This window comes from Dipodomys ordii, unplaced genomic scaffold (genome assembly GCF_000151885.1).
Source record: "Dipodomys ordii isolate 6190 unplaced genomic scaffold, Dord_2.0 Scaffold12, whole genome shotgun sequence".
Lineage (NCBI taxonomy): Eukaryota > Metazoa > Chordata > Mammalia > Rodentia > Heteromyidae > Dipodomys > Dipodomys ordii.
Window position 1 is genome coordinate 502,921 of NW_012267228.1, and position 10,884 is coordinate 513,804.

Sequence of the window (10,884 nt, forward strand, 5' to 3'; positions counted from 1 at the left end):
GGGCCGCGGTGGTCCCGGCCGCCCCGGCCCTGCCCTGGTTCACGGCCGCGGGTTGCCCGTGCTCTCTGACTCTCTGACGTGTGGCGGGTCCGCGCTGCCTCGACGTCCCTCGCAGGAGAGGGCCCCAGGCTCAGCCGGGGCAGCCACGGGAGCTTCCCCCCGCCCCCCGCTCAGGGCCCCGCACCCTGACTTCTAGAAGCGTCGGGAGTTACCCCGAAGGGCAGGCACACCGGGCCCCGAGTCCAGAACACGCTCGCAGCGCCCCTGGTTCATCCGCGCCCTGCGCTCCCGGGGCTCCAGTTGTCTGGGAGGAACCGGGGTCCCCGGCTGGGGGGGGTCCGGGTGGGGGTCCGGCCTGCGGGGTGTCAGGAAGAGGTGGTCCCTCACTGGGCCCAAAGCCTGCCCCTCCAAAACTATGGAGCGAGCAGTACTTGGGGTTCACCCTGGAAGCCTGCACACCCTAGACCCGGGCTGTGTGTGATGGGAGGGATCTGAGACCTCCAGAGAGGGGGGGATCTTTGATGTATGGAGCCAGGTGCTCTGGGAAAACACTTCCCAGGAGCTCCCTGCTTTGAAGAAGCAGCCAAGGGAGTGGCTGTGAAATCATCTTGTGTGTTCCTCTGTATGCTTTATTTTTAAATAGCACTGGAGACTGAACTCATGCCCTGGTGCTTGCTAGTTAGGTGCTGTATCACTTGAACCACTGAATCACTCCAACCCCTGTTTGCCTTGGTTATTTTTGAGATAGGGTCTTGCTTTATGCCCAGGCCAGCTTTGGCATTGATCCTCCTATGTACTTCCCCTTGTTGCTGGGGTAACAGGCATCTGCGATCTACTTGTCGGCTTTGGTTGAGATGGAGTCTCAAAACTTTTATGCCTGTCCTGCTCTCTGCCTCCCGAGTAGCTGGGATACAGGTTGCAGCTCCTGTGCCCAGCTTCTTTCATTTATTTTCTCTATCTTTAATTTTTTTCCCTATTGTGAGTACCCAACCTAGGACCTTTAACGTACTAAGCAAGTGTTCTAGCACTGAGCTATCCCACCCCCCCCATTCATTTTGAGCAAGTAATTGAGTCAGATGGCTAAATTAAAAAGGCTGGGGGATTCTTTCCCCTCACAATTTCATCACTTCCCTGTTGGCAACCAGGGTCTTCCCCAGAGAATACACAAATGAATTTGAAGGAAAGCTTACCGGTACACAAGCAGATAAATATGCTCGTATCCCTTGCCCAGAAGGTAGGGCAGTAAGTAAAACGTCTCACCCAGGGCCCAGGGGCTGAAGGGCTCAGGATTATCTCTATCGCCAGATCTTCTATCAAGGAGAAATCAATAACACGGATTGTAAGGTAAAACATCTTGGTTGCAAATAATGGCAAGTAATTTATTAAAAAGAAACATTTCACATTCTTGGACATGTAACTCAGAGAAAGGAAACAGATTCACACAGACACCTATACACAAAATGATTCATAATGAACCCCTTTTCCTTCCACTGGGCCCTCTTCAGTATTTCTCTGAGAGGAGGAAGGGAGCTAAGCAGACCATTTGGCCCCTGGGCACAGAGACCTTCAGGAACAGAAGAAATTACAGACTAGTGTGAGACAGTTTGTCTGCCTGACAAATAAGGAAATATTCCCTGCAAGCTGTTATCAGTGCCTCCCAAACTTCTGTCATTTCCTAGCACCCTAAAAAAATTTTTTTACAATATCTGAGTACCACCTGTACTGTTATTTCCTATTTGTCTTTAAGTCAAAGTGTTTGCAAATATTTAAGAAGCAAGATTTACTGTTTCTATAAATAGAAAACCAGTATCTGTTGCCAAAATAGAAATAGCCATGAAATAAATAAAGGAAACAGAGATGCTAGCCCATTACACCAACTGCTGTTCCCTGCTGCAGATTCAGGGCCTGAGGCTCACTGGCAGTGCCCAGCCCTGGCTTTCAGCACCCAAGGCTTACTCTCAGGGCTCTCAGTTGGAAGGTGCCAAGCACAAGACCCAGCCACAACCATCAGTCTATAGCATGTTAGGATGAAGAGAATTTTCTTTTTGCCAGTCCTGGGGCTTGAACTCAGGACCTGGGCACTGTCTTTGAACTTCTTTTGCTGAAGGCCAGCACTCTACCACTTGAACCACAGCACCACTTCTGGCTTTTTCTTTATATGTGGTACTGAGGGATGGAACCCAGAGCTTCATGCATGCTAGGCAAGCACTCTACCACTGAGCCACATCCCCAGCCCTAAGAGAATTTTTAAGACAATTAACTTTATCCTATTAGAAACAAGTAACTTTCCAAAATCATTTTACAAGCTGAGCTTGGTGACTCCATCTGTAGTCCTAGAAGCTCAGGAGGCTGAGGCAGGGGGATTGGAGTTTGAGGCCTAGCTCCAGCAAAAAGAGGTGTTGAAACCTTGTCTCAAAATAAATAACAAATGGGCTGGAGATTAGATCAAGAAATAGAGCACTTGCCTAGCATGCACAAGGCTTGGCTTAATTCCTGAAGTCCATGTTCCAGGTGGGAGGAGGGAGGATAATTTACAATGAAGAGCCTCAAATGGTTACAGAAGTAGAAAGACTTCAAGAAAGTCAATGTGTGGCTACAGTCCATGGCCTGCTCTTCTTCTGAAGCCAGGCTTCCACTGTCCTGCTTGGAACACGAAGGACATCCTGTCCTTCCACTGGTGTCTCTACAAGATGAGAACCCTTTATGCTTATAGCCACAATGCTACTTGGGGGTCTTTTGTGCACTCAGCTTTTAGCCAGAAATCTCACCTGTGGGATTTTCTCCAAAGGACTGAGAGCACAGACAACATCACTGACAGAAGCCAAAAGGTGGAGAACAGTGAAGGGTCACCCACAAATGGGTAAGCAGGACTTGCTGTGCGCACACGTGGAATGCTATGCAGCCGGAAGTGGAAGTAGGCAGTTCTGCCACGAGTAATGACATGACTGAGCCTCAGGCACCCCGGGCTGAGTGAAGGAAGCCAGCCCGCCCATGATCCCAGAAGCTTCATATCCAGGACAGGTGGAATTGTGATTGCCAAGGGCTGGGGCATTGCATGGCGGGGGAAAAGTTCTGTGAGATGAAAAAATCCGGAGATTGGTTGGAAAGCAGTGTGAACATACTGAATGATACTGAATTGGATACACTTAAAAATAAGATGGCAGCCAGGCGCTGGGGGCTCATGCCTGTCATCCTAGCTACTCAGTAGGCTGAGAGCTGAGGATCATGGTTGAAGCCAGCCCAGGCAGGAAGTCCATGATACTCTTATCTTCGATAAACTACTCCAGAAGAAGCTGGAAGTGGCGCTGTGGTTCAAGTGGCAGAGCGCTAACCTGGAGCAAAAGAAGCTCAGGAACTGCACCCAGGCCCAGACTTCAAACCCTAGGACCAGTTAAAAAAGAAATAATAAAATGATGGTAAATTTACATCAGGTATATTTTTATTGCAATTAAAAAATAAGATTTGGTTAAACAAAAAGCTGCAGCTGTAGAACTTACGCCAGGATTTTTGGGGGATGTGCATTTTACTTTATTCTAACATTGTTTAATTCTGCCGATGCATGGCCATAAAACAACCTTGAGTCCATTTGTATCCTAAATTTCCCCATGGACAGTGCCCACTCTTACTGCCATATCCAGAGTGGGCTGAGCCCCCCACCCCACCCCCACACCTAGCAGCTCACAGTTGGCCGGGTTGAGGCTCTGCCATCTATTGGCTGTGTGCCCGAGAAAGTTACTGAGTTACTAGCAAGATTGCCAGTGGCTTATACCTATAATCTTAGCTATTTGGGTGGCTGCGATGGGGAAGATTGCTGGTCCAGGCTAGCCCTGGACAGAACTCCACGAAACACAATCTCAAAGGAAGAAGGTGGGTCTGTGGCATATACTTGTCCTCCCAGCTACCATAGGAAACCCAAATAGGCAGAACTCAGTCAGGAAGTAAGAGTCTACCTCAAAAAAAAAAACCCAAAAACCCTGCACACAAGGCTCAGCCCCTAGTTCAAGCCCCGTGACTGACAATAAAACAGTACAAAAAGGCTGGAGGTATGGTTCAGTGGTAAAGTGCCTGCCTAGCAAGTTCAAATCCACTACTGCCAGCATAAAACAAAAGGATGATCACTAGGACTAGATATGAATATGGTGTTGGGAGGTGTTGTGCCGGAGCAAAGGGAAATTACACACACACACACACACACACACACACACACAGCCAAAACCCTCTAAGGTTTGCTGAAATGAACTGACAATAGGATTAAATAGGAGGAAATGATTTATTAATGTGCAGGAGGAGGGGTAATCACAGTTCAGGAAAGAATGTAGGGTGTGATTACATATCACCCCAACATGATCTAGAAACTTCTAGACCCTTCTTCCTATGGGGGATGTCCATGGGAAAAGCTAGTTATGGGGAGATGTCAGCTGATGGCTGGGGAACAAACGGTGGGTGTGGAAGGCAATGGTGGCTGACCAAAGCAGACAACTTCATTCTCCAGGGAGAAAAAAATATGCCAAATTGCTAACACACAGAGGGAAAGCCCAGAAATGTGGCCGGCTATGGTTTTTTTTTTTTTTCCTTGTTTCTGAAGAATCGTTTCCAGTGTGACTGTAGCAAGCCTGGGCCAAGACTGGGGACCCTCAGCTGTTGGAGCGGAAAATTGGTCCTTCCAATGTCAGGGAGCATTTCGATCTGCTAGCCGTCATTGAAAATATGTGAGACCAGAATGTATTCATTTTAGTTGAAAGGCTGTGTGTGTGTGTGTGTACCATCCTTACATTCCTCCTCCTGGAGGCTTAGGAGATACTTCCTTTGTCAACAGGAAGGGGTTTCTGTAGTCAAACTAAGACTCTTACTGTGCTGGCACCAGTGGCTCACACCTCTAATCTTAGCCACCCCCGAGGCTGAGATCTGATGATGATCAGGGTTCAAAATCAGCCAGGCCACCAAAAAGTCAGAGGTGGAGCTGGGCCTGCTAAAGAAGAGGTTCGCAAACGTGTGTGTGTGTGTGGGGGGGGGTGTCCATGTGACCACATGCCTTGAGGACATCATGCTCAGTGAAAGAAGGTAATGAAAACAAGGACAAAGCCCATGACACCACGTGTGCCAGGTGAGAGTGGGCAGCTCCATGGAGAAGGGTAGAAGGCTGCCAGGTCCAGACAGGAGGCAGGAGGCCAGAGATAGAGGGAAGAGAACGTTCTAACATTCTACCATCAGACAGTGGTCATGGCAGCACAACTCTGTAAATATACTAAGAACTACCAAACACTAGTCTTTATTATTGCTTGTGAAACGTACAAAAGGAATTTTGTGTATTTCCATGTATTGTTACCATTCGGTCAGTCCACGTCAGAAAAAGACATACTTCATCCCCAAGTTCACAGCCGAAGCACCAAATATGTTACCAGAAATTCAGGGCAGCAAGTTACCTCCTTCTATCTGGCAGGAGAAGAATTCAGGCAAGAAACAAACATAATAAAGGTGAAACGTTTATTAGAAAAGAAATATGCCCACAGCGTCATTTCTTCATTTTTTTGGTCCACACTTCCTCATTCTTTTGTAACCCCTCCATCGTTTGCCGCCAGGCAGGTTTTGGCCTATCAGCTGATCTGGCCGTCTGCGAGGTGTGGTGTGGTGGTGTGGGGCTGCTGCAGTTCCTGAGTCATCCATGTGCCTCAGGCTGCCTTCTCTGCTCCATTTCTTTCTTAATGAACTTTCCTATCACTGATATTAAAAAACAAATCAAGGCAGATATAGTGATCGTGGTTGGTTAATTCTGAGTTTTTGTTCGTTTTGTTTTGTTGGTTGTGGGGAACTCAGAGGGTGGTGCTGTCCTTGAGCCTCTTTGTACTCAAGGCTAGTGCTCCACAACTCCAGCCACACAACTACTTCCTGTTTTTGAGTGGTTAATTGGAGATTATAGTCTCACAGGGACTTTTTTTTCCCTTTGGCCCAGGCTGGCTTCCAACTGTGATCCTCAGATCTCAGCCTCTTGAGTAGCTAGGGTTACAGACATGACCACCAGTGCCCAGTTAATTGAGTTTTAAAGTTACAGATTTTGTGTGTGTGAGTTAGCATGTACCCAGGCCCTGAATTCAAGCCCCAGCACCAATGTTGTGGGTGTGGCTCACTGGTAGTGGTAGTGTTTGTCTATCCTGCCTGAGTTCTTGATTTGATCCCCAACACCAGACAACAATAATAAGGGGACTAAAGCCAGGAACAAATGGCTCAGACTCAGGCCAAGAACCTAGTTCTTGGGAGGCTAGGAATGGGAGGATCCTAATTCAAGGCCTGGCTGTCTAGAAAAGTTCGAGAGATCCCTTCTGAGAAACCTCAGGTAAGAGCTGTCCTTAAAGGGAAAGAATTTTTTGTTTGTTTGGTGTTTGTTGTGGGGCTTGAACTCTGGATCTGGGCACTGTCCCTCAGCTCTTCAGCTCAAGGCTAGCACCCTACAACTTGAGCCACAGCTCCACTTCCGGCTTTTTCTGCTTATGTGGTGCTGAGGAATCAAACCCAGGGCCTCATGCATGCAAGGCAAGCGCTCTACCACTAGCCACCTTCCCAGCCCAAGGGAAAGAATTTTTCATTCAAAAGATAAATCATACTCATGATTGGGAGAACTGAGGTTCAAATCCAACCTGGGTGAAAGTTCAGAAGAACCCTTTTCAACCTATAAGCCTAGTGTGGTGGTATGTGTCTGTAATCCCAATCTTAGCAAAATTAAGAATAATAGACTTTGCCAGAGAACCATGCAGACATCCAGGTACAGAGAACAAAGTAAGGTTTATTAAGCCGGGCGCTGGTGGCTCACACCTGTAATCCTAGCTACTCAGGAGGCTGAGATCTGAGGATCACGGTTCAAAGCCAGCCCGGGCAGGAGAGACTGTGAGACTCCTATCTCCAATAAACCACCAGAAAACCGGAAGTGGCGCTGTAGCTCAAGTGGTAGAGTGCTCCTTGAGCTGAAGAGCTGAGGGACAGCGCCCAGGCCCAGAGTTCAGGCCCCACGACCGCCAAAAAAAAAAAAAAGGTTTATTGCTGGGAAAGGGGCCAGCAAGACCCCTTCTCACAAGGGAGGAGTGAGAAGCACCACTAGCTATTGTCTGGGATGCCCTATATAACCTAGGTTTAGGATGGGCTAGAAGGGACTAGGAGGCAGAGACCCTGGTGTGGACATGTGGGCCAGGGGCTTCATCATGTCGGACTAGGATTGATGGCTGCTGTCCTAATAGTAGATAAGGGTCCTGCAGCTGCCCAGACCTGAAGGTCACTCTAAGGGGCTCTTGTTGCCTTCTGCCCCAGAGAAGTGCCATCCCAAGGTAAAGGGGGCTTGAAGCTGAATATTTACTGCCTTTACTACATGGGCCTAGTGCTGCCTAGGAAGGGAGTATATTAAGCTGTGGAGAAGGGAAGGAGTGGACTAGGCTATAGGAGGGGACTCAATTTGCTAACAGATGTAGACAGAAGGATTGGCTCAAGTGCAGATTCCCCAACTTTTCTCCAGATTCTGGCTGGGTGGGCTTGGTGGTTATGGGGGCTGGGGTGGGGGGCTGGGGTTTGGGGAGGCTGGAGAGCTGTCTCATTACTTCCGTGTAAGGCAGTGGTGGCCCCCACACCTGCCTTTCATCCACTCACCTAAGCCACTCAGAGCTTTCCTCAATGTGATCTTTACAGTGACTTGTTTGGGTCATTTAGGCAAGTATGTAAAGTGTCACTTCTGAAAAGCAACTTCTGCAACCTAAGTCCCTGGAAGGAAATGCCTGTGACTGGAGACAGCGACTGCCCATCATCAAGTAGCAATGCTGCAGATATGCTCCCTGGCTGGCCTGGCCCCCAGGGGCAGACTGGCCTCCCTGGACCAGACGCCAAGGCACCACTCACTAGAGACCCACCTGGGTAAGAAAAAAAAAACCTCACCCCTACCTGCTGGTCCACAGCGCCACCTGGAGGCAGCTGTGAGAACAGGTCAGGCATGCTGAACCTATTCATAGCATGCTGAGTCTGTTCACCCTCAGATCAACCTCAATTAGCAGAATTCAGGATCCACTATCGTTTGGCGGTCGATTGTCCTTGAAGGCCCACGTGTTGCAGGCTTAGGCCCCAGGGGACCCCACAGGGAGGTGAGATAAGAGCACGTAGGGTGTCCCAAGGCCCTGGGGGGAGCAACTCGGGTCTCTTGGCTGTCAGTGCTCTGCACCACATGCTTTCACTAGGATGCTCTACCTTTGAGACCAAAGACAGAATCCAGTGCCATGAGCTGAGATAAACCTTGTCTCATAAGTTGATTGCCTCTGGTGTTTTGTTATAGTGATGGAAAGCTAAGAGAACTTGTTTTTTTTGGGGGGGGGTCTGGTCATGGGGCCTCAACTCTGGGCCTGGGCGCTGTCCCTCAGCTCTTCAGCTCAAGGCTAGCACTCTACCACTTGAGCCACAGCGCCACTTCTGGCTTTTTTTTTTTCTGTTTGCTTATGTGGTGCTGAGGAATTGAACCCAGGGCCTCATGCATGCAAGGCAAGCGCTCTACCACTGAGCCACCTTCCCAGCTCCCGAGAACATGAAAGTTTGAGAGTTACCAGTTAATGTTACTCTCTCTCTACACTCACACCCCTTTTCCTGGGGCTTGAACGCAGGGCCTTGCATTCTTTCCCCCCCCCTTTTTTTGTCAGTCGTGGGGCTTGAACTCTGGGCCTGGGTGCTGTCCCTCAGCTCTTCAGCTAAAGGTAAGCACTCTACCACTTGAGCCATAGCACCACTTCCGGTTTTCTGATGATTAATTGGACATAAGAGTCTCATGGACTTTCCTGCCCAGGCTGGCTTTGAACCATAATCCTCAGTTCTTAGCCTCCTGAGTAGCTAGAATATAGGCATGAGCCACCAGTGCCCAGCCTTTGCATTTTTGCTTAGCTTTTTTTTTTCTCACAATGGGTGCTTTACCAGTTAAGTCACACCTCCACTTCTGGTTTTCTTGTTGGTTAACTGGAGATAAGAGTCTCAAGGATGTGTCTGCACAGGCAGACCTTAGCTTCCATCCTTAGGCTCTTGGCCCCCTGAATAACTGGAATTACAGGCATGAGCCACCAGTGCCCAGTTGGAGATTTTTCATGGTCACTGAGGTCTAGAGAGAGGCAGAGACCCCCCCTTGAAGACGTGAGGAGCTAACAGCACACCTGCTGCTGCCTGTTCCCCGAGCTGGCCTGGTGGCTGGCTGTGAAGCCCAGTGAGGTCACTGATGTTGAGGGAACAGCTGCTTCCTGTCTCTCAGGGTGGCCTGCAGGCCCCTCCCCTTTCAGCTGTCCTCAGGGGCAGCATCCTGAAGCCAGATCAGAGCAGTTTAGAGGTGGAGGTGTTGACAGGGAAATCGCTGAGGGCACAAATGCTCAGCAAGCAGCTGATTAAGCAGGAGACTCCAATTAGGAAATAATTTGATTGTCTGAAGCACACCCCAGCAGCCACCGCCGCAGAACCAGACGCTCTGGCTCAGGCATTGCACCCTGCAAGAGCACTCCGCTGCTGTTGCCTGCGCTAAGAAATGAGGACAGCAGGCTGGCACACACACACACACACACACACACACACACACACACACACACACACACACACACACACACTCTGCCAGTACTGGGGCTGGAACTCAGGACTTCTCACTCTCCCTTAGCTTTTTGATCAAAGTTGGTGCTCTATGAGCACTTGAGCCACACCACTTCTGGCTTTTTTTGTTAACTGGATGTAAAAGCCTCATGGAGTTGTCTGCCTTTGAACTTGGATCCTCAAATCTCAGCCTCCTTAGTAGTTATGATTACTGGTGTGAGCCACTGGTGCGTGCTTTTTCTTTTTTTTTTTTTTAATACTCCAACCTAATTCCTCTTTCCAGATCTCATGTCTCCAGGCTGACAATTCAAGGATGTTCTTCTTCCTTCTCTCTTCCTTCTCTCCAGAAGGATTCTGTGTGGCTCCAGGTCACATGTAGGCAGCAGTTAGCAGCCTCCATGAGACATTGAGACATCCTTGCTATCTGGGCCTCAGGACTGGTTGCTATGGAGATCGCCTTCCCATCTGCTGAGCTTGGGGTAGATGACAGCAATGAGGGCCGCAGGGATTCCTGCATCCCGGTGTTCATGGACCTTGGCAGTGTCTCTCTTCTGCCCTAGATGTAGGCTTGGCCATGTGACTTGCTTTGGTGAATGGAATCAAGGGGAGTGAACCAGAGAAGACATTGGAAGATGGTGGTGGCTGTGGAATCTTGCTACTTCCACGAGGACACACTGGGGCTGGCTGTTTGGCACGATGTAAAAGGTTATGGGTTAATGGACAACTAACCCAGAAGGCTGAATCATCCCAGCCCCAGCAGACCCCCAACTGTCCAGTCACACCAGCCAACTACCACCCAGATTAACAGCACAGAAGACCACCAGACTTGAAGGAGACAGTGAATGCTTTGGTCCTACTTTTTGAGTGTTGAGGTTACAAAATAATAACTAAGCAGTACATGTTCAAATCCCAACACTGCCAATAAAAAACTTTAAAACTGCACCTGGGCCAAGTGCAGTAGCTCATGACTGCAATCCCAGCTACTCATAAAGAGCAGGAAGATCATGGTTTGAGGCCAGCCCAGGCAAAAAAGTTCTCGAGGCCCATCTGAACCAATGATGAAGCTAGATGTGGCAGTGTATACCTAACATCTTAGCTATGTGGGAAGTATAAATAGGAAGATTAAAGTCCAGGCTGACCTCAACAAAAGCAAGATCTTATTTGAAAAATAACCAAAGCAAAAATGCATAGGGGTGTGGTAGAGCACCTGCTTAGCAAATCCAAGGCCCTGAGTCCAAATCTCAGTGCTTGCTTTGGCAAATGAACCTGTACAAACAGGTATAGACGTTTTTTTCTTTTTTT

At 48.9% G+C, this 10,884-nt stretch overlaps 1 protein-coding gene across 1 annotated transcript in view; it reads right to left on the bottom strand.

Annotated features, from left to right (window-relative positions):
- Positions 1–10,884, bottom strand: part of Nup210 (nucleoporin 210kDa) — a 90,421-nt gene that overhangs the window by 74,424 nt on the left and 5,113 nt on the right. Inside the window, exons 3-4 of the mRNA XM_013010323.1 lie at positions 1,191–1,310; positions 213–355 (exon numbers count right to left, since the gene is read on the bottom strand). Coding sequence (XP_012865777.1) covers positions 213–355; positions 1,191–1,310 — 263 coding nt within the window. The remainder of the gene's footprint in view (positions 1–212; positions 356–1,190; positions 1,311–10,884) is intronic.